The 23,507-nt window shown below is 53.2% G+C and overlaps 1 protein-coding gene and 1 long non-coding RNA gene across 5 annotated transcripts; one reads left to right on the top strand and one right to left on the bottom strand.

The window, feature by feature from the left end:
• Position 1: 1 nt before the first annotated feature.
• Positions 2-21,977, bottom strand: Plcd1 (phospholipase C, delta 1). 4 transcript variants are annotated; one of them, NR_121571.1, is made up of 15 exons: positions 21,833-21,977; positions 13,065-13,229; positions 9,397-9,625; positions 4,559-4,688; positions 4,239-4,470; positions 3,348-3,549; positions 3,111-3,255; positions 2,885-3,034; positions 2,640-2,798; positions 2,238-2,455; positions 1,931-2,047; positions 950-1,128; positions 725-857; positions 498-647; positions 2-362 (listed from the first exon to the last, which is right to left on the bottom strand). NR_121571.1 is itself a non-coding variant. In NM_019676.3 (15 exons), exons 1-15 carry the CDS (start codon positions 21,864-21,866, stop codon positions 277-279), a joined length of 2,271 nt encoding a protein of 756 aa, NP_062650.1. In that variant the 5' UTR covers positions 21,867-21,977; the 3' UTR covers positions 2-276. The 4 variants fall into 4 exon arrangements, 3 of the variants coding, with proteins under 3 accessions (NP_062650.1, NP_001280577.1, XP_006512047.1); NM_019676.3 differs by having other exon boundaries at positions 2,238-2,397; NM_001293648.1 differs by lacking the exon at positions 21,833-21,977 and adding an exon at positions 16,543-16,736 and having other exon boundaries at positions 2,238-2,397.
• Positions 3,546-5,141, top strand: Gm51697. Its single transcript, XR_003948272.1, has 2 exons — positions 3,546-3,680; positions 4,120-5,141. It is a non-coding gene; the product is annotated as a predicted gene, 51697 (long non-coding RNA).
• Positions 21,978-23,507: the final 1,530 nt, after the last annotated feature.

The following is a 23,507-nucleotide window of genomic DNA, read 5'->3' on the forward strand; positions in this document are numbered from 1 at the left end:
ATTTATCTTGTGATTATTATTTTTTTTTATATAAAAACTCACAACCTAAAGTCAACTAGGGGTAGGGAGAGAGATGCAGTGTTGTTCCTAACGGAATTTTAGACCACTCCGGGGACTGGACTGCTCCTGGACCCCCAGAGAAGTAGAAGCTCAGGCGATGTGTTAGAGCTGAAGGCAGTTCAGTGGCCTCAAGCTCCGCGCCAGAGGTGCAACATTGCCAGACAGGTGTGGACACAGCTCCGCCCACTCAGGGCGGACTGCGTCAGTCCCCCAGGCTTAGTCCTGGATGGAGATCTTCACAAAGAGAGTGGCTGATGGATGCAGGTCTCCATTCTTAGACAAGAGGTGGACATGGCGGTACCCTAGTGGGAAAGGACAGTTCTGGTCACTTGGGAGAGGATGAGTGAGCTGTGGGTTAAGAGAAGCCAGGCCCCGCCCACTGCCCCTGGCAGGCTCCGCCCACTGCTCCTTGAAGACTCCTCCCCTCCAACACTCACCCTGCTTGAGGCTGTTCCAGGGGATAGTACTCTGGCCGATAAAGTCGTTCTTAGAGGAGGAGTCATAATCCTCTACCATGAAACGTACAAGGGCAAGGTCAGGCACTGCTACCACAAACTCAAACTCCGTGTCCCACCGTGGGTTGAAACCTAGAAAGGCAAAAACCGTATGAGCAGCAAAGTCAACAGCACCAGCGCACCTAACCCAGGCCCAATGCATACTATACCATTATTGGTAATAACTGCTGTCTGACGGCTGGCCACATCCTGGCCCACACCGTGGATCTCCACTATCACCTTGGGGTCCACGATAGAATTCTTATTCTTATTGACCTTCGGCAGCTGCTGTCCAGAGATGATCTGAGGAAAGGCGGAGACAATGAGCGTTCAAGGACATCAATGAGCAGGAAGGGACTTCCACAGGCTGCCATGCCCCCTGTATCAGGCCATACCCAGACTCGGAGCTTCTTCGGGGCCCACCAGGGCCCCTGAGTCAGGGCCCGTGAGTTGAAGGTGGTGTCAGGGTCTCTCAGGAAGGCCGGTTTCAGCACATACCCACAACCTCCATTGTCCTGGAAGCAGCCAAGGTAAACATCCATTTCTGGCCCAGGGGTTTGGAAGTTCAGAGCCACTACAGGTGGAACAGAGCAGTCATCAACTGTGGGTTGGCCCCAGAGTCCTAGAGCCTAGCCTCCTACTCAGAGTGCACTAGCATCTGGGTTCCCATGTGAGTTAGAGCAGGATCCAATGGTCCAGTGTCTCCTGCCTTCCAGCATCCTAGCTGACCCACCACACTGACCACATTCTTTGTGTGTGTGTGTGTGGTGTTGTGTATAATATAGGTGTGTCACGAGAGTGTGTGCACATGCATATTTGCATATACTTGCGGAGGCCAAAGGCCTGGCATCTTTTTTGCGACAGGGCTCCTATTGAATCCTCTGGGCTGGCTGGCTGGCCAGTGAGTGGAGCTCAGCTTCTCTCTGCCTCAGTAGTGCTGATTACAGATTGCCTGTCATCAACCCTGTGCTTTCATGTGGGCCGGGGTCCCAAGCAGGACCTCCTGCTTCTATGGCAGACATTTTGCTGACTGAGTCATCTCCCCAATCTCTTTCTGGGGGGTTTGAGACAGGGTCTCATGTAGCCCAGGCTGGCCTTGAACTCACTAAGTAGCTAAGGATAACCCTGAACTCCTGACCCACCCACTCCCCCCCCTCCCCCGGAAAGTGCTGGAGTGACAGGTGTGACCTCATTCCCCAAAAGGAAACTCAAAGGGCTGGAGTTCACACCAGACACAGACTTGCTGGCTGGGTAATTTGGCCCGCATCCAAACCTTCTCAGGCCCCCCCAGACCTCGCATCCTGTGACCTTCACAGCTGTGGACATCAAGGCCAAGTGCTTTCTCTAACCTCCCTCCAACCCCAGCTGGTTCGTACCAATCTGGCAGCCTCCATTCCACATCTCCACGGGACTGTAGTTGGAGGAATCTGTCCTCCACCCAGCTGGGTAGATCCTGCTCAGATGGCCCACGTTATGGCGGACAAAACTATTTCCTGAGAACAGATGGAGTCAAGTCATCAGAGAAGGCCAGGGTGGGCTAAGGACATACCCACCCCACCAGCTCTGTCTGGACACAACGCTGGGAATGCCAACTTGGGACCCTGCAGGGCCGTACGTAGGGCAGGCCCAGCCTCAACCAGTCCAGATGGCCAGGATCGTGTGTCTGCAGGGACAGGGGCTCACCTGATTCTTGCAGCAGCCGCAGGGCACGGCTCTCGGAGAAGGAAGCCATCTCATAGAATGCCTGCCCAGAGGTGCTAGGACTGGAGAAGCCACCAAAGTGGACACTCTTGCAGTAAATGACCATGTCGGAGAGCTCCGGCACCAGCTTTAGCTTATCCTCCTGGGGGCCGCGGGGAGGCCCAGGTTAGAGCCATAGGTAGGGTAGGACAAGGTGGGCACTGAGCACCAGAAACCCAGACGAGGGAGCGAGAGAGAAAGAGAGAGAGAGAGAGAGAGAGACACGGAGAGAGGGGGCAGAGGATCTGAATGGCAGCCACAGAAAAACCAAGGCAAGGCAAGTCCCGTGGGTAACGGGGTGGGAGGGGCCCGGGGTCGCCCCACCCCCACAGCTTCCCCTAGAACCTTGGGCTTGTGTTGCACTTGGCTGCGCACGGCCTCATCTTCCATTTCAGCAGCCTCATCTTCGTCAGACACATCGGTGGCTTCAGGCCCGTTTTCCCCTCCAGCAGGTAGCAGCCCGCCCAGTTTCTTCCCTTTCAACAGAATCTTTTCCTTCAGTTGCTGGGGATGTACGGACAGACTGGTCAAGACCCACATAGGCCTACAAGCCAGGTTCACTTCCTCACCTTAAGGGTACCACTCCCTACCTCAGGCGAAGGCAGGCTCGTGGTAACCCCATCCAGCGGCTGGTCCAACAGCATGGGCCCCAGGATGGCCCTCAGGTGATGAGCCATGACTCGTTGTTGCTCCAGGCTGCAGTGGTTCTCCAGGGACAGGATAACTGGGTAGGGGGATGCCTAGAAGCCCCAAGATGAGTTAAAAGGGACGGTCCACCCCTTGTGTCCTCTCCTCACTCCCACGGGCATGGCCAACCTTGAAGGCGTAGTCCCGGATGGCCCTGAGCACGTCGCAGAAAAGTATCTTAGAGGTAAAAGTGTAGCCATGGTAGATGATGGGTTCCTGGTTGGGGCCGTCCCAGCAGTCCAGCTCCAGACACCGGCAGCCTTTGCACAGAGCCCTGCAGAGAAAAGGTGACAACTAGGCTAAGACCCTCCAGGTTCCATCCCGGGTCCCACCGCGACCTGCCCCTAACAGTTCCCTGGGCCGCACCGGATGTAGGCCTCCGTGCTGCTGGGCCCTGTGAGCTGGTCCTCCAGTAGGTAGGTGTTGTGGGAAGAAGACACTAAGTAGTGGCTGAGCGGCTGGTTCATGTCCTGGTAGACACGGCGGTGCGCCAGGCTGAAGGCGTTACCGTCAGCAGACAGCAGGTACATGAGGAAGCCATCCTTGGTCATCTGCCGCTGGGCTTTGGCTAGGATGGGAGAAGCCACCATTTTGAGTCAGAGCAAGTTGCCCACCACTGTGGAAAGAGAAGTTTTTTCTCCACTCTGCCTGCCCGCCCAGTCCTCTGCAGCTCTGAGGAGCAGAAGTCCTGATCTCCCGGTGAGACTCTGGTTACAGTGTGCTGAGGCCCTGTCTCTTTTCCTTCCTCCTAGTCTAAAATCCCCAAAGGTGGGGTGTCACCTCCTCTGTGTCCCTAGAGTGCGTGGTCCTGAGGACTGATCGCGGGGTCTTACACAAGCACTCTACCACTGAGCCATGTCCCCAAGTCATCCTTTCTCTGTACTTTGAGACTGGGTCTCACTAAACTAAGCAGGCTGGAAGTGTTGAGCAGGCCTCTTCTTCTCTCTGTCATGTGTCAAAGCTGGATCGACGCTGTGTCTAACGAAGAAGGAAGTAGAAATAACCTTGGCTTTGTCAGCACTTCTTTCTATGTCTCGGGGCAGGAATGCTCAATGCCCATTGAGGAAGGGACAGGAGGAAGATGAGGCCCAGACAGGGTAGATACTGATCTCTTTCTCCTATCTGCCTGCTTACACAGGATAGCCACACACTGGTCAGCAACCCTGGGGCTGGCTCCCTGAAGCACGACTGTCTGTCTGTCTGTCTGCTGTTCCATCAGTCTCCCAGCCATTGGCTCTGTGACTGTTGGGCCCTCACCAGTCTCACTGGGCTCGTAGCGCTCAATGAGAGAGAGGGCCAAGGCTGGCCCCGCCTCCTCCTCCCGCTGCTGATGCTGCAGGAACGTCACTAGCTTCTCCACCGACAGGGTCTCCGCAGAACCTGCGGCCTCTGCAAAGGCACGGTCGATCTCTGCCCGCTGGGTCAGCATCCTGTAGAAGGTCTCAATCTCCTCATCCTCCAGCGAGTCTGTCTGGGAGTGGTCACATTCCTGCAAACCCAGCACAGCCCATGGGCAGGGCTCAGAGCTGGCCTCGGGCCAGGCCCACGGCCCTATAGCCACACCGAGCCAAGCTCACCCTGAAGATCTTCCTGGCGTAGCTGTCATCCACCTGTACGTTGAGCTCCTTCAGGAAGTCCTTCACCTCCTTGAAGTTCATCTTGTTATCCTTGTTTTTATCAGCCTTTCGCAAGCAGGAGTGAATCCAGCTGGGCGAGCAGTCAGGAAAACACACAGCAGCCCGATGCCCACCAAGATCCCAGCCACGGGAAGTCGCGGTTGCCCGTGGTCACGTGACCACAAAGCAGGGGCCGAGGACCGGGAGGCCTTCCTTACTATGGATGGGTCTTTCCCCTCCTTTCCCTTGCTTTTCTTGCTTGTTGGTTTGTTTGTTTGTTTGGTGCTAGGGACCGAGCAGGGTCCCGCACTCTACTGCAGCCCTGCATTTACTTTGTATTTTAAGTCAAATGACCTACACCAACCCGTAAACTTGCTCCATAGTCCCGTTAGGCCTTGAAATGGTGATCCCTCTGTCTCATCTTCTCGAGTAGCTAGGATTACAGGATTGCACCATCAGACCCAGCTAAGGGACTTTTTTCTGTTTGTTCATTATGAAACCTGATGATGTTTGAAAATATTTACTATAAAAAAGGTTCACTGAGGACATTTAGACTACTGAAAAGGAACCCAGGCAGTAACTGCCCCGCCTGATCACCTCCCACGGTGCTGATGACAGCCTGGGTTTCTCAGACCTTCAGCCAGCATGCCTCTGGTACCTGAGGCTGGAAACGAAAGTGGAGAAATCCCATGCAAACTCAAACCTGGATCAAGTCATCCTGTCCAGGGACGTCTCAGCCCCCATGCTTGCAAATGCGCATGCGCGCACACACCCCACCCCACGTTCTCCGTTCAGACGCTGAGGAACTGACGGGGTGGACAGTGCTTCTAACTCTCACAGAGCACTGAGTCAGACAAGAGGATGAACCTCATGGGCGTGTGTTTAAAAAAAAAGACATTAGAGTTTAATCACACATGAAACAACAGCACAGGCAGCATAAGAGAGGTTACATAACTTTAAAAAAAAGTCTAAGCCCCAGGCCAGGCCTGTACATCCTGTAATCTCAGCACCCAGGAAGGAGGTTGTCGCAGAACAATCGGGAGTTCTAGGTCATCCTTAGCCACACAGCCAGTGCCAGGGTAACCTGAGCTACCTGAGATTCTGTCTCAAAACGGATAAGCAAAACCAAACAACAACAAAAACCTAAGAAGTGCCAGGCAGTGGTACCTTTAATCCCAGGACTTGGGAGACAGAGACAGGTGGATTTCTGAATTCCAGGACAGCCTGGTCTACAGAGTGAGTTCCAGGATAGCCAGAACTGCACAATTTATAATAGTACCAAAATTATTAAGATTATTTGAAGAAATTTTAAAAGTATAAAACTTAAAATTCTGAGAGCCACAAAACATTATTAAAAGAAATGGCAAAAGACTAGGGGCTGGAGAGATGGGTCAGCACACAAGACTGTTTGCTGTTCTTGCAGAGGATCAGACCTAAGATCCTGTGTCCTCATCAGATGGCTTGCAACCACCTATAACCCCAGCTCTAGGCCTCTGCAGGCACTACACGCTTGTGGACACACACACACAACACACACACACACACGCAAATCTTCAACGAGTGGAAAAAGGAATAATCAAATGTAAAGACATCTGACCTTGCCCATGGATTGAAAGACATTTTCATGCTGAAAAGTCTCCAGATTAATGTACAATCCTATCAAATGATGTTGACTTCTTTTCAAGAAATTAACCCAAACTGACCTTAAAATACATGTGGGAAGGCACAGGACCCAGACTGGCCAAACCAACCTTGCAAAACAAAGAACAGATGTGGACAACTCACACTTGCTGATTATGAAGCTAACTACGAAGTTACGGGAGATAAGAGAGGGCAGGGATACTGCATGGAAAGACAGACAGATGGACGAATGCACAGAACTAAGTCCAGAGTAAATCCTCATGTTCACAGCCAGTGACAGTTCAACAGGAATGCTCAACAGGATAACACATTTTCAGGCCCATGGGCTGGCACAGCAAGCATGGGTCCCTGACAACCGGGTTTAATCCCCAGGACCCATAAGATAAGAGAGAACCAACTCCCACAAGTTATCCTCTGACCTACACACACACACACACACACACACACACACACACACACACACACACACACGAGGGACAAGTATGCAAAGACACACAATAAATAACTAATGTAATAAAAATGATTATAAAAAAAATAAGTCATGGGCTGGAGAGATGGCTCAGAGGTTAAGAGCACTGACGACTCTTCCAGAGGTCCTGAGTTCAATTCCCACATGGTGGCTCACAACCATCTGCAATGGGATCCGATGCCCTCCTCTGATGGGTCTGAAGACAGTGACAATGTACTTACATAAAATAAAAGAAATCTTAGCCGGGCGGCGGTGGCGCACGCCTTTGATCCCAGCACTTGGGAGGCAGAGGCAGGTGGATTTCTGAGTTCGAGGCCAGCCTGGTCTACAAAGTGAGTTGTACTGGAAAGACTGCATACCCAAATGCAAAGAGAAACTAGATTTTCCATCTCATAGCACACACAAAAGCGAGCAGAAGATGAACCAAAGATTTACCTCTCAGTCAGGAAGAGCATCTATAACCAAAGAGAAACCTAAGAGCCAGTGATTGGTGCAAAAATGGAAACCCCCTACATTACTGTGGGAATCTAAATAGTTAGAACCACTTTGGAAAATGATTTGGCAGGTTTTCAAAAAGCCAAGCACAGGGAGGGTTGTGGAGAGATGGCTTAGAGGACTAGAATTCAATTCTCAGCACCTACATGGGGCTGTTCACAGTGGCTCCTAACTGTACTCCAGGTGATCCAGTGTCCTCCGCTGACCTCTGCAGACACTGCACACGCATGAACATAATATGCACACACAATGCACACACAGGCACAGACACATACTTAGAACTAGAACAAGGGGCTGGAGAAATGGCTCAGTGGTTCAGAGCACCGGCTGCTTCCCCAGAGGAACCAGGGTTCTATCCCAAGCACACACGTGACGGCTCACAACAGCATGCAACTCCAGTCTCAAGGGATCTAACACCTGTCTCTGGTCTCCTCTGGCACCAGGCATGGACATGGTACACCGGCCACACACGCAGGCAAAACACACATACACTTAGAATAAAATGATAAAAATAAAATCTTATTTAAAAAAAAAAAGTTAGCCGTAAATGTTACTAAATAACCTAGCAGTTTTCCTCCTAGTGTGCACCCAAGAGAGATGAGAACACACGCTCCACACAGAATGTAGTTTTGAGTTTTCACCACAGACGAGAGTCCGAGAGTGGAATGGACTCACAGCCCCAGTCCCGGATGAGTTATGGAAGGGTGTGTCCATATGGTGGGATACTGTTAGGGCGCCGGAAGAAATGGAGTACAGAGCCTCAGTACAGAGTGGATGAGTGCCGGCACACACTAGGAACAAGAAGCCATTCGGGAGAGGCTGCAGGACTCTGCGTCACAGGGAGCATATGGGGGCTATCTTGGCCTGACTTAGGGGGAAATATGAAAGAGCCACTAATGGTGGGGTTGTGGGGGGGCGGGAGAGGGCGATGATGCTCTAACATCAGGGCTTTCACGTGTGTGCTGGGCTCAAACTCAGGTCCCTATGTTTACATGGCAAGTCCTTTACTGACTGAACCATTGCCCCAGCCCTAGGTTCGACACAGGGGTTAATTTTATGGTATGTGGATTATCCCTTTATAAAGCTGTCATAAAAGGCGACACTGCAGGGCATGATGGGAAAGGCTGTGATCCCTACACTCAGGAGGCAGAAGGATCGCAAGTTCCAGCCCAGAACCTGTCTCAGGCAAATAAAGCAAAAATGAGAGCTGGCCCCGGCCCAATCTCACGCTGAAGCAATCAGTGAATAGGACGGATTCACAAGTTTCACAAGTTACTGTCTTCAGCCTGAAGGCAGATCTGAACCCTGGGGTCCCAGTATTGCCCCCCAAGACATGGCTCAGGAGAGTGCCATGGCCTTCCAAGTCCTTGAGGGCAGTAACCCTGAAAAACATGACTACATCACCCCACCTCTCTCCCAACCTGCCACACCCCACTTCCCAGGTGCCTATCTCCACACTGCTCACAGAGAGACACAGCTGTTGACCTTGGGTCAGAAGATCCTCTGTACTCTCCCTTCTGCCCTGGGTTAAAACAAGAATTCCTAGAATGCACGGTTGAAACAGCAACCTCCCCCCCCTGTACTATGATTTCCAAGGTAGGAGCCTTTGGAAGGTAATTTGAGTTAGATGAGGACATGAAGGTGTGGCCCGGACCAAAGGTTTAGTGCCTATAAAGGAGAGCTTTCTCTCTTCATGAGAGGTCAGAGAGAGAAAACGCAGCAGCCTGCAAACAAGGGAGAGGGCCCTCCCCAGAACCAGCCATGCTAGTACCTGAAGAAACACACTAGTGTTGGGCAAGCCAGCCAGTCAGTCCCTGCAGTGCCCAGTTGGGTGTGTCTTTGAGGGAGTGTCAGGAGATTAAATGAGGAAAGAAATGAGGTTCACTCCATTCCCTGGAGTCTCAGGTTGAGTAAGAAGGATGTGAGCTGCACCTTAGTGTTCGTTCGCCCCTTTCTCTGTGCTTCCTGACGATGTAACCAGCCACCCGAGTTTCTACTGTAGGCCTTTCCTGCACGGTGGACCACATTCTCCTAAAACATAAAATAAAGCCCTCTTCTCCTGACTTGTTTTTGCCTAGTATCATAGCAACCAGCGTAGGATCCAACACACCCTGGCATTTTGTTACCGAAGCACAACTGACCATAGATAGCACATCCCACGCACGACCGGGACCCACTGCCCCCAGGAGGATACTGCTGCAGCTTCTGCCGCTGGTCCATGGAGCCCGAGCGGTCGATGATCTTGCGCAGGCCCTGCACCCAATGCTGGACGTCAGCTGGAGACGGGGCGATGAGGTCTAGGGTATTGCGCTGGTCCTTGAAGACGATGGAGAAGCATCGGTCCTCGGGTATGTCTCTGGCAAATTTCTCCAGGCCTTCTGTGCGGTGTCCCATCCGCACCTCCTGAATGTCCTCGATGGAGACTGCGAAGAGGGGATGGGTCAGATGAACAGGCTGTGGGGGAAATGACTGCCTCTGGCACAGCCAAGGCCACAAGGAGAAGAGCACGGCCTAGTGCCACAGCCAGACTGGGGGCTCAGAGCGTGGGTCCAGGGAGAAGGACAGGAGGTCAGGATGGTGGGAGAGAAGAAGAACGGAAACACTTTACAGGCAGGGCACAGGGCAGCCAGCAGTGGGCAGAGTGGGAGCAATACAGGGAGACACAGAGGCAGAGATCTTAGGCTAGGAGAAGCAGCAAGGACCAGGTCCATGGTCACAGAAATGAAGGGACCAGGTAGCAGGAGAAGCCTGCTGTGATCTGGCACCTGCGATAGGAAGAGGTCATGCACCCTCCAGACCACACTAGTCTTTGAGTCCCCATAGCTATCACCATCTTCAGGTCCCTCTACTGTCCCACTTTGGACAGTCCTGGCTCTGGGGTCAAGCGACAGAATCCCAAAGCCAGATAGAAACGCGGTGTGTTTACCCTGCGTGTGACTGCATGAGTTCTGACTTCAGGGAGCCCTTTGGCAGAAGGGCAGAGAAAGACCCCACCTTCCAGGGTCCCAAGAGGCAGACAGAAGCCAGTCTGCGTCTCTGAGAGAGCTGGGCAGGACAGGGAGACGGAGGCAGGGTTCTGTCCTCGTGGACCTGTCTCAGCTTCCGGAAAGGCTGAGTTCTGCGTTAGAGCTACTGTACTCTGAGGCATCCTAGACCTAGGGGGCTCAGCAGTAAGGGACAGACAAGGCCACCCTAGCAGGTTAGACATAGCCCATAGCCGGTTTACTATGCTATTCCTGGGGGTCTAGGAGATTACATCACTGCCCTTAGGAAGCTGGGAGAGCCTTCCCATCAAGCCAGTCTTCCAAGCTGGGGACAAACAAGATCTTCTATGCTGCCATCCCAATGTATCCCCCACAGCCTGGCTGAGAGCCAGCCTCCCCACAGCAGGACTACCCCTGTCACATCCTTCTTCAGCCTTTCTCATCCATTCAGTCTGAATCCTCCCCAAACCGCTCTTACCCTGAGTCCCCGGGGCCTCCCAGCCACCCTCAGGACTACACGTGTACCACGTGCCTTGACTGGGTCATAAGCTCTGAAAAGAGGGACCCCTGCACCATCTGGGATGCAGAACGTATCCCTGGCTAATCCGTCTTTGCCCCACACTAGGCAGCTGGACCCTGCTGGGCCAGGAATGAAAACAGGAAGCCTGGGCCGTGGAGCCCCCAGGGCCTGGGAGAGAAAGGCCAGCCTATCCTCGCTGCTAATAACACTCCTGGGGACAAAGAATGAGCACTGGGAAGTTACTGGAGAGACTTAGCAGGATACAGAGACAAAGAGAAACCGGAGAATCTGTTACTCCTCCATTATCTGGACTCAGTTTCCCCAGAGGTAAGGTGACACTGCATGCAACCAAGTCCTGCTAAACAATGAGACCTGTGGCAGCCATCTGGGTCGGAAGCAAGCCTCCCCCCACATGAGTCCAGTGCCCCCAGATCTGACCCCCATCTCAGCCTGGCTCCCTGGCCTGTTTACAGGGGGCTAGCCTGAGTGACAGTTGCTCCTGGAAGAGCCTTCTCTTCTTACCCCTTCCCCTATCTCCCTCCAAGCACTAAGTGCACATTCAAATGTACCCACTAGGAATCCAGTGAAGCCTCCTTTCCCATCCACGCCCACCCACCAGCAGCTAACAGGAAACTCTGTGTCAGGACAGGAGCCCAGTGCGGGAGCCTGTCTGGCTTCACAAACACTGACAAGGTCAGGGGTTATCCTGTGCTAGGGGCCATTAGTTGGGGCAGAAAATCAAGGTGATTTTCTTGTTTGTTTGTTTGTTTGCTTGCTTTGTTTTTGTTGTTTTGTTTGTTTGTTTGTTTGTTTTGGTAACAGGGCTTCCTGTTTCTAAGCTGGTCTAGAACTTTATGCAGATGAAGATGACCTTGAACTTCTGATCCTCCTATCCCCACCCCCACCCCCCATATACTAAGTTACAACCACGTGCCACCACATTCAGTGTGTGGAGTGTTGGGGACTCAAGGCAGGGCTTCATGCATGCTAGGCCTGTGTTCTACCAATCGAGCTGCATTCCCAACCCTCAGAGTGACCTCTGAGACGCTTTAGAGTTCCATTCTCCAAAGGAACACACCAGAAGACTACAGCAGCAGGGGTCAGGAATCCATCCTTAGGATGCGGGGTGAGCACCACCCTCAACTACACAGTAAATTCAAGGCTAGCTCCGGCTGTATGTGGTCCTGTTTTAAAAACAAAGTGGTGGCACTTAATCCCAGCACTTGGGAGGCAGAGGCAGGCGGATTTCTGAGTTTGAGGCCAGCCTGGTCTACAGAGTGAGTTCCAGGACAGTCACAGAGAAACCCTGTCCCCAAAAAAAAAAATAACAAAAACAACAACAGAGGCTGGAGAGATGATTCGGTGGTTAAGAGCACTGACTGCTCTTCCCAAGGTCCTGAGTTCAATTCTCAACAGTCACATGGTGGCTCACAACCTGTGATCCGATGCCCTCCTCTGGTGTGACTGAAGACAGCTACAGTGTCTTTATGCATATATAAATAATTAAGTAAGTAAGTAAATAAATACAACAAACTCCACGTGGCGGTGTATGCTTTAATTCTAGCAGAGGGAATTCAGGAATCTTGAGCTGGAGGTTCCCATATCAGACCATCGTGCGGGCAGGAGCCACTGTCACAATTCTAATGATGGCACTTGGCTAAGCCCCACCCCCACCCCCACTCCCACTCCCAGGTAAGATCTCTCTCTCTCTCTCTCTCTCTCTCTCTCTCTCTCTCTTTCAGGAAGCTTTCATGGAGCTCCTGCACGGAAGGGCGTGTCTGCAAAGCTACCCCAAACCTCTCAGGAGGTCGTCTCCATTTGCACTCCCACCCACAACTTTAAATCCCTGAGCCTTTGAGACGCTCTAGAAAGACAGTACCCAGCCCTCCTCTCTCCTCTCCCTCCGGTTCTCTACCCCGCCTCCCAAGGCTCACTCTCAGGAGTGTTAACTCCTCCTGAGCCCCACCTTACATACCAGCCACTGGGACGGAAGTACCTTATCTGTCCTCGGACTTTGGGCCTAGCTTTTGGCCCTACCGCTCTGATCCACCCATTGTCTGGGTGGCAGCAATGCATTCAAACCACCCTGTCCGGCTCTACAGTTGCTTCTGAGACTGGCTGTCCCCATCTGTGACCATGGTTAAGTTTGTTCACCTTCCTTTGACTCCTATGGCTTCTCTCTGTGACCAGCCTAACTTTGGCTTCCCTACAAGTGATTCAACACCAATCTCTCCTTGACCCCAGCCAACCTGAGTTTCTCCCTTTGGCTCCTTAGGCATGGGCCACCTGTGGTCGAGGTCCATGACTGGCCTCCACCCTAACCCTGTACCACACCCAACATGGACCCCGGGCACTCACACAGCTGCGACTCCGGGGACCTCATGACCTTGCGAGATTCCTGCCAGATGGTCTTGCAGTCCTCCTGTAGCTTGTAGAAGCGTTCTCTACGCCACGAGCTGGACTTCACCTTCAGAAGCTGGCTGCCCTTCAGGAGGGCCTGAAGGTCCGGGTCATCCTGCAGCCCTGGGAGAGGCAACGCTGGTGAGATGTCACTTTCTCCACCGTGTCCCTCTTAGCATCAGGCCCATACTGGCCTTGTCCTCTGGCCACTCAGAGTCCGTTCTCATTGGCCTCATCCTTACTCAGCTGTACCCTCCTCCCTCCTTTGACTCCACCGGCCCGTTCCCTGCCTCCTTCACAGGCAAGACGTCTACCCACCTAAGATCACACTTTCTGCCCCAGCGTTGAGTCTCCATTGAACCTACGTCATCTGTGCATAGCAGACAAGTGTTTGGCCACTGTGCTACACTCTCTGCCCCAAGCCCATACTTAGACACTGTGACTTGTCTACAACATCAATGAGCACAATTCAAAAGCTCCGCAGTTACTGGGTGACCTGGGAAATGGCCTGGCTCAGAGTGAAGTGAGCTGGGATGAAAGGACAAGGCAAAGGAGGGGAAGAAAGTGACCAGCGCAGCTGGAAATGAACCCAGGCCCGCAGAGCCAAATAACCTCCCGCCTCCAATGGCTCCAACATTATCTGTACCTAAGTTCCGGCACACTTCCTGACCAGCTGTGTGACCTCATGGTTTACTGCCATGGAATCCCTGGGGCTATGCTATTCCAGCCACCCTCTCCCATATGTCCTCATCCCGCAGCCTCTAACTAGAATCTGCTTAAGCCATTCTCTGATCTTTGTCCCCAGAAGAGAATGATGACCCCACTGTGGACTGTGTTTAGCCTGCTGGGATGGCCCTGTCTTTCCTACTGGACCCCAACCACTGAGTGTCCTGGGTCTGGGCTCCCTCAGAACACTGCTGCTTTAAGACAGAGCTCAATCCTTCCAGAAGCTGAGACAGAGCCCACAGGGAGGACAGAACTCTGCTTGCTTGCCCCACTCCTGCCCAGCTCTTATGTGGCTTGACCTGAGTCACGGGCTCTGGAGTATTCAGAGTCCTCTCTCCCGACAGACCCAGGCAGGAGGCACCAGGAAGGCATTAAACCCCTTAGGAGTCTTCATCCAGACACAAATCCTGTACTAAGGATGATAAAGGAGATCTGCACCCTGTACCTTAATAACGCACCAGTGTGGCACAGAGATACACCTATAAAGCGGTGTGGGCACCTGCACGCACCCAGTGTGTTTACATCACACACAGTCCAGCAGCCGGATCAGTTCAAAGCCAAATGGACACCTAAATGTGTCCCTAAAAACTATGTGACCCAACAGAAAAGTGGCATCAGGGACTCCAACCGTCCTGTTTGAGGAGCTAGAATCTTTGCTCGTGTTGGAGAATTGTCACAAAGCCACAGGCTGCTTTTCGGAGCCCAGACTCTCCACCTCTGATATCTCCTCCCAGTTAATCCACCACGCCGTGCCCCTATGGCCTTCAACACATTATCCACAAGCCAAGATGGACCAGGCTTCACTCACCCACATCTTCCCTACCCATCATCAGCTCCCTGCTTTTGTGAGAGCATCCACCTCCCATAGCTTCAGAAGCCTCCTTCTCCCTCCATCCCCCATGCCTCTGCTCCCTCATCTGCCCTGGGGTAAGAACAGTGTCCCAGAAAGCCTTATTGCCACTCCGAGATGACAGTCATCTCACATGCCACCACCTTTGTCCCATGCCAGTTGACTCATTGCTAGAAGATGCTCTACCTCAGTATGAGCAGCTTTTCAGTGTGGGGAGACCTGGGAGGAGAGAAGGGGCTCGCATGGAATATCTCACATGGAGGGAAGGTTAGGGACTTTCCAGACTGTCAGAGCAGAGGGTCACCTCTGGCCTCGGCTGGGAGATCCCACTGTCTCTTCCAGGCTGAGGTACTTTAGGAGGGGCCCCTCCTGACCATCTGTCAATGCCCTGCCCCCTGAGCTGGATGCAGTTAGGCAAGCTCCTGCTAACAGCCCAGATGGGAGTGGGGGTTGCTGGGAAATGGAAGGCAAGCCCCCACCCTCTCATTCTGGAAAACACTGTGAAGGGATGACAAGCTTATCCTGTCCCAGAGCCAGCAGAGGCCCAGGCTGTGGGGTCAGACAGTGATGGGCTGCAGTAGGGAGACAGCTACCACCCTCCAGGAACTGGGAAATCTGGGTGGGTGTCTCCATGGAGTGGGAAGGGCTTCCTGATTCTGAGGCCTCTGGGTGGCCTACCACAGGATGCTTGTTCTCTTAAGTACAAAGTCGGTGGGAAACCCTTATCCAGCCCTCACCTCAGCCTTGGGAGGGCGGGTAGGCTGAGCACTCAGGGGTTTCACCAATCTTTTCCTGGCTTGCCCACAGAGAAGCAACCATGTAGAAGACATGGAGGGTGGGAATCCAGGAGAGCCAACAAACAAGCTACATGATGGAGGTGCTGGGCTTGGAACCCACACCACACACATACATAGCTACACCAAGATATACCACACCATCACAAACGATCTCACAGACACAACCTTGCACCCAGGGACACAGTGTGCAAACTACCCTAGTCTCATGGAGCGCGTGTTACTGTTTCACACACATACAGTGCAGGATGCCATCACCATAATAATAACAGCAGCCGCCATAATGATAGCTACTATTTGAATAAGTTACTGTTGGCAGCACATGTGTTTAATCCCCTCAACAACCGTAGGTAGAAAGGCAGTATCATTATCCCCATTTTACAGAGGAGGAAATTGAGGTTGGAGGAAGTTGTACGGCAGAGTTGGGACTCAGAAGTAGGCAGGCTGCTCGCAGGGTCAGAGCAGTGAAACATGCAGCCACACTACTCAAAAGTCACAGAGCCAGCGGGTAACAGCATCAGAAAACTCACACCACAGCAGGGCAGCCATTCCATCACCCTAGGCCACATGGTCACATCAGTCATAAGCAGCCACTGTCACACAAGGCTATACACAGACACCTTCAGTACCAGAATGCCACACTTGGGTATATGTCATTACACACTATCATCCCCACACAATCGTGTCATAATACCACCAGTGTGACAGAATCACTTAGCCAACCCTGGGGTCACCAAGTGTCACTTGTTCAGGTCTACATTTGTCCACCATCATAGTAGACAGCGTTGGGTTACACAGTCATACCAGTTCCACAGGGAATCACACACCCAGGGATGAGTTTGTAACCAGGAGGGGTTGGAGTTAGCAGGCAGCATGGAGATTGGGCTGCTCAGGAAAAGGTAGTTATCTAGTTCTCCAAGTACTCACCCCCACACACCCACACTGAAAACACAGCCCCGCAGAAGAATAAACATGTATAATCTGAGGCTTAAAGGGAGGAGCGTCCTGTTCCAGCTGCTGTCCCAGTCACTGGCAGCAGGTTCTCGGTGTCCCCTGCATCCCTTACCCAGTCTCTGTCCATTGAGCGCCGCTACTTTGCGACTCTGCTCCTGCAGGTAGAGCTCCCGGGAGCGGTTCACGCTGCCCCGTCTGCAACTCCGGACCCCTAGACACTGCATGGTGTTCTCCTAAGCCTCTGCCAGGGTGAATCCTAGCTTAGAAGCCGACTGAGTCCGGCCGGCAGTCTAGCCTTGAGAAGGTGGAGCCAGAACCTCAGAGGAGGGGGCGGTCCCGTCTCTCTGGAGGCGGGGCCAGATTTTGGGAGGCGGAGCCAAGTCTGGGGGCGGGTTCATAGTCTAGGGAGGCTGGAGAGAACAGAAAATAGGCGGAGGAAGTGGAACCAGAACCTTGGAGGTGGGACGGGGGAGGTTGACATCAATCTCCCAGTGTGGCTGAGGTGGCCTTGAACTCCGGATATTTGTGCCTTCACCTCCAGAGTGTTAGAATAGTAAGCGTGGCTGGAGGGTTAGAGTGGCAGAGCCTGCCAGACATAACCCAGGTCCCGAGGGCTGGCAGCCACTGCCTGGAAGGCGACGTGGAGTAATCACAGCCAGGAAGCACACGGAGGGAGAGGCGGAGCCCAGGAGGGAGGCTCTTGCTCGGGAAAGGCGGAGTCCAGGCAGGGAAGGGAGGAACCTCTACTTGAGAGGGTGTGTGAGGGTGGGGACTGGAATAAAGTGTGCGGTAGAGCCTGGCAAGGAATGCCAACGCCAACTCTGCAAGATAGCCCAGGCGTCAGAACTGGGAAGAATGCTCTGCGGAGGGAATTCTGGTGACACAGAGACGTGGAGGTGGTCAGGTGGAGCCGGTGCTAATCAACTGAGCCCGCCAAATCTCTTATCCTCAACTATTCAACTGATTTGTTGTGACTAGGCCTGCTGCCTGCTCCCTGGTTTTCCTATCTAAGCGATGCGATCCCCAAGGTAACAAATGCAAATGCTCTTTTCTTCTTCTTCTTCTTCTTCTTCTTGTTCTTCTTCTTCTTCTTCTTCTTCTTCTTCTTCTTCTCCTTCTCCTTCTCCTTCTCCTCCTCCTCCTCCTCCTCCTCCTCCTCCTCCTCCTCCTTCCTCCTCCTCCTCCTCCTTCTCCTTCTTTTTTCCCCCTCCTTTTCCCCTCCTCCTCCCCCTCCTTCTCCCCCCTCCTCCTCGAAACAGTATTTCTCTCTGTATAAACCAGGCTGGCCTTAAACGCAGATCCACTTGCCTCTGCCTCCAGGATAAAATTGTGTGCCACTACCACCTGACACAAACACAATTTTTCAAAAAAAAAAAAAAAAAAAAAAAAAAAGAAGAAAGAAAGAAAGAAAGAAAGAAAAAGAAAAAGTAAAAATGAAAAAAAGAGGAGGAGGAGGAAAATGCTGCCCTCAAAGGGAGTCTGCAGGGTTACCTAGAATAAATCAGAAAGACTGCAACTTTGTGCAGAACTGTGCGGCCAGAGTGCCCGGAAACACTGGGGCCTTTCATTCGTACAACCTCCCTTTCATTCACTCTGCAATTACTGAGTCCCCACTGCAGGAGGGTCAGGACACCACCCAGAGGCCTGGCTCACCTCTCCCTTACCCACTGTCCTTGAAGAGGTCCCCAGGGGCTTCACTGAAGCAGCAAGACTGAGTCACTGGCAGAGCCAGTTTTTTGGCACAGACAAGCACAGTAAAAACAAAAAGCCGAAGCACAGAGTGAGTAGGGTGCCACCGCCACACTGAAGCATGCGTGATGGATGAGCAAGGCAGTGAATGGAGACGAACTGAAATGTGGGCATGGGTGAAATGTGGACACAAGAAAGCTTTGTCTGAGGTAGGGGTGAGTAGAGTGCCCACGTTGTAAAAACAAACAAAAACAAAACAAAAAACATGTGAAGGGGTTTTGTTTGTTTGTTTGTTGGAGACAGGTTTCTCTGCATAGCCTTGGCTTCCTAGAACTCTGTCTGTAGACCAGGCTGACCTTGAACTCAGAGAACCCCCTGCCTCTGCCTCCCAAGTGCTGGGATTAAAGGCGTGTGCCACCACTACCCAGCTATATAGAGGTTCTTAGCCAAAACAAAGACTGCCTGGGCCCTGATGGGATCGAACCCCAATATGCTGTATTTTCTTTGAATTCTTAAGCACTTTATGTGATGATTTAAGATCACGACCCTAAGTTTGTTAGGGTGGCTCACATCTGTAATTGTAGTACTCAGGATTGTGAGGCAGGGGGATTGCGATGAGTTTGAGGTCAGCTTGTGCCACATAGTGAACAGGCCAGTCTGGGGTATAACGTGAGATCCTGTTTCAAAAACAAAACAAATAAAACCCTCCAAACAACAACAAACTGGAAACGACCCACAACAACAGAATGCAGTTCTGAGAAGGTCCCTACTCCTCGAGTGGCCTGAGACACAAAAGAGTTAACAACTTGGATCAATGTGTGTGTATCATGGGCCCAGAACCCCCAAAGCAGATAGCTTTGAAGCATAACTCCCATCAGTGGGGGGCAGGCCACCCCTACTTTCTGTGCTCACTTTTCTTGGGGTCCTTGGCTTCCGAAGTGACTTAGAACTCCCAAGCCCATTGATTTTGTTTGTCTGAGAGAGGATCTTGTGTGTCCTAGGCTGACCTCCAACACCCTGTGCCGCTGAGGGCTGCTACTTCTTGAACTAATGGTTGCCAACTTCCAAATGCTAAAATTGTAATCTTGTGCCACTGTGCCAGGCTTATAAGGTGCTGCGGACTAAACCCAGGAATGTGTGCCCGCCGAGCTACTTTGCTGAAGTTAAGTCCCCAGCCCCCACTAGTATTTTATCCTGGCAACATCCTCTGTGGAAAAATATATTGCAATCCCATGGATGAGAAAAGGGCTCAGAAAGGCCACAGCTACACAGCAAATGGCAAAGCTAGAGTTGGAGCCTGTGGCTCTAGGGGCTCCCTGTCCCTTTTACAGACTGCCGGCTCGGGCAATAGGGCAGGTGGGCCAGGTGCAGGGCAAGTCAGTGTGGTGACTGTCTTTAGTGAAGGAAAAGGTCCTGGGAAGTAATGTCTTTTCAGGGCCCTGCTGGGGATGCCAGTCCAGGCTTAGTTAAAATAGAGAGGGGTGGTGTAGGAGGGGAAGATGGCAACTATAGTATCAATTAGCAGGCTTCAGTGGTAGAAAGAGCCCCTTGGTCCGTGCATACAAATCCAGCTACATTTGCCCTTGATTCTGTCCCATCATCTAACCACTCTGCCAGACAATTCCCAGCTTGTGGGCACACGAGCGTGTGTGTGTGTGTGTGTGTGTGTGTGTGTGTGAGAGAGAGAGAGAGAGAGAGAGAGAGAGAGAGAGAGAGAGAGAGACTTCTGCAAGGAATTCAGGGGAGAGTGAGAACTCTACTGTTTGTCTGCACAATATGTGTCTTTATCCAACATCGCCTCTGTATGAGTAAGGACAGAGCCACGTGTCATCTCTTGGTGAGTCCACAGGTCTCCAGCTAATGGAGGGGACTGAGGGCACCTCTCCAGCAGACCCCCAACTGCCCAAGTCAGAAAGTGACCAGTGCTGTGGGACCTGCACTGTGGAGAGGAGTGCAGACTCCCCATCAGCTAACAAGTACAAGCCACAGTGACCACGCCCTCCCACAGAGACCCTCCTTGACCCCTCTCCCCTCCCCATCGGGTTGGCAGTGTAGGCAGGAGCTGCTTCTGGAGGTCACGGTGGATGCCACGCTTGAAGCGCTGGGCCCACAGGTCCGTCAGCTTGGCCACAGTGTACATTCCAGTCCTGCAGGAAAGGCTGGACTGAGTCACAACTCCAGGAGGCTGGGCTCAAACAGGATGGGCCAGGCTGGCCAAGCCTGTGCTGTATTAGACTGAGGCTCTGTGTCTTCCTGGGTACGGGAGATACCAGGGCTGACCCAAGAAAGAAATGGGACCAGGGTACAGACACTGAGGCCTGCTCCATGACCCAGGTTCCATGACACTATGGCGGTCAGAGGCAGCCAGAGGGAGGCGGCCAGGGGAGAGCCCGCCCCTCTCCACTGTGACCCTCAGAGCGGCCACCCTCTGTTCCCACCAGTCAGGAGCTGTAGGGGCATCTCTGACCTCTGGAGAGAATGAGGGAACAGTGGGAGGGGCAGGAACACAGCCCAACAAGGTGGCTTTTAGAAACCCAAGCTTACTGGGCCCCCACAACAATAAAGTCCAGGTCAACTGATGCAAAACAGGTTGGGGGCTGCCTGCAGGGCACACATCCAAGGGGGAGTGGAGCGGAGGACAGGTGAACACAAAAATCTACAGCCCAGGAGGCAAGGCGTCTTAGTGGGTAAAGGCAATTGCTGCCAAGCCCAGTGACCTGAGTTTGATCCTAGAACGCACAAGATAGAAGGAGATAACTGATTCCTGCAAGTTGTCCTCTGATCTCCATACACCCATACCCCCTCCAGCACAAGTACACGTTGTTTAATTAAAAAACAAAAACCAAGAACCTACAATCTCAGGGATACTCGAGTTAAGTGAAAAATACTGTGAAACCGTGGATCGATGTGAGAGGAGCAGGTATTGCTGAGCTAATAGATGACCTGGGGAGACACGAAGGAAAGACTCCCCACAGCCCCTCCCACAGAGTGTGCGTAAATACCACTTAGTTCCTTGCTCTTCCCTGGACGCTTCTAAGACAGGCAGCCAGGAGCCTGCGCTTTCCCTCTCTGCTAGAGGGACAGGCATGGGGAGAAGAGCTAGCCCAGATGGGAAGAAACAAAGCCGGCTGGACAAAGGACCAAGCTGCCAGGCGGTTCTAACTGAGATCTGGCCCAGTCCGACCAGGAGGGTCAGCAAAAAGACAGCGCTGCTCCTCCCAGCCCTGGCATCGCTTTTCTCTGTTCTGGGGAGCGAAGGCTGCCAGAACGACTTCAGCCAAACTTGCACACCTCCTCCTCGCCCCACCCATTTACACCCTCATCCGCCACACCCGCGCGGCCTGACTCGCTTCAGGCGCACCCGTGTTTTGGGGAGCCTCTGAATCGAGAGTTTGGCTAAGGATGCTGTCCCTTTCCTTCCCTGACCCCTTTGGTGCCATCTGGACCCAGGAGCCCAGCCTTTTATGAACAGGCTAAGGGGAAATCCCCGAGAGATGTCAGCATTGCTCCCCGATCTCTTGGGCCAGATTTGGGGGAAAGTCTGGAAACGCCCAAGGTTGTGTCCAGCGCGGGCCGAGGTTTTTCTGGGATCCCACAAGGGGACAAGGAGTTGGCTCTCTGGTGGTTTAAATGCGGCCGAAGGAGCTGTTATCCCTGCCGCCCGGGTGTATTTCGGCTTTCCCGAGGGTCTCCCCTACGTTCGGGACACTCACCGTGCAAGGTCAGGAAGTCCCGACCGGAGTCCATGCCGGTCGGGGCGCGCGGAGGAGGGGACGCGGCGTGATTCACTTGAGCAAAATCACCAAGCGGCCTGGGGTCCTTGCGCAGTCCGGTGCAGGGACCCAACTGAACTGAGATGGGAGGCGGCCGGGGGTGGGTCCAGAACACCGTACCGCCCCCCGGACCCGCCAACCGGCGCTTCTCCCCGCCCCCTCCAGGGGACCTGGAAAGGACGCGGTGCTGGGGGCCGGGAAGACTAGCCAACCCTGGCCGGGGCTCGGGCCAGCTGGGTGCGCCAGGGCCAGAAATAGTCAGATCCCTCCTGCTTCCTCCACCGCCACCACCCACAGGCCCTGTCATTACGGCGAGCTGCCGGCCCCACGCCCTGCCTGTGGGCGCCTGGCCTCGCCGGGGTTGTGGGTGATGTGGGAAAGAATCAGAATCGGGTCTTAGCGGGGACAGGAATCACTGCTAAAGCGGCTGATTAGCCAGGCAGTCTGGTCTGTCTTCTAAGAAATGCGTGCATGCACGGGCCCACATTGCCACGTTTGGGGAGAGTAATATCTAGATTTTTTTTTCAAGAGAGGGGCCCCTCTCTTTAGCTCTGAGAGACGTCTCATTTCCGGGGGTGTTGAAGGTGCTTTCCTTAAGGTAGGGGTAACAGCAAGCAGGTATAGGCCCCTCACTCCCTAATGAGGGGAGAAGACGGAGGCCTGCCGTGAGGCTGCCTGGGCAAGGGTCCCGATACTGGAGGCAGTTGGCCTGGAAGAGTCTAGCCGGGCTCTCCTCAGCTCTTTCTCTCCTAGCATTAGCAGGCCTCCGTGGCCTGTGAAGCATGGGCTGTCTCCCGATTCTGAGTGTTAAGGCTGGGTTTTAGAGAATCACTTGCCGTTCATGTACACCCCACCCCACCCGCACCCCCACAGTGTGGGGCTGGCACTCAGGCCTCCCACTCCCCACCCCCACCCCCGTCTTGATGCCCTAGGAAGGCCCCCCCCAGGTTTCCTTTCCACAAGCTGGGCGCTGTACTGCATGAAGAATGAGTAAGGCTCCATTGCAGACAGAGCCTGGGAAGGGGCAAATTGAGAAATTCCTTCCCTGACTTCCGTCTCTTTCTCCAAAGCCCTACTCTCCAGGTCTTCCCTGAGCCTTGGAACCTCCCCCCTCGGTCCTGTCCTGGAGCCTGGCAGGTATTCGCATCCATGAGTCAGGCCTCCTCTCCTACACCTGAGACCAAGAACTCCTGACACCAGCAGTTGGCACGGCTTCATCTCCAGAGTCATTTCTTCTTGTCATCTCCGTCTCCGAGTCCTGGGCTCCAAGCCAGGGCATTACCCACCACTAGGGCCTCTCCCTCTACCACAAAAGACCATGGCCGGGTTTATAGAACGCTCTGCTCCTGAGTACTCCAAGCTCACAGACACATATGTAGCTTCTGTTGCACGCATTGCAGCTCACTCATGTCCCCTCCCTGGCCTGGGGTTGCCAGGCAGACTTGGGGAGGCATGCTGACTCAAAGCTGTCCCAAGCAGCCAGGTTCTGCAGAAACAAAGAACGTCATGCTCAAGTGCTGACCTGCACCATGACACTCTTCCCATCCTCTTTCTTCTCCCTCTCTCACGGGGTGGGAGGCCCTCTGCTCTGTGCAGCTAGGTTTAAGTAGTGTGC

This window comes from Mus musculus, chromosome 9 (assembly GCF_000001635.26).
Source record: "Mus musculus strain C57BL/6J chromosome 9, GRCm38.p6 C57BL/6J".
Taxonomy (NCBI): Eukaryota; Metazoa; Chordata; class Mammalia; order Rodentia; family Muridae; genus Mus; species Mus musculus.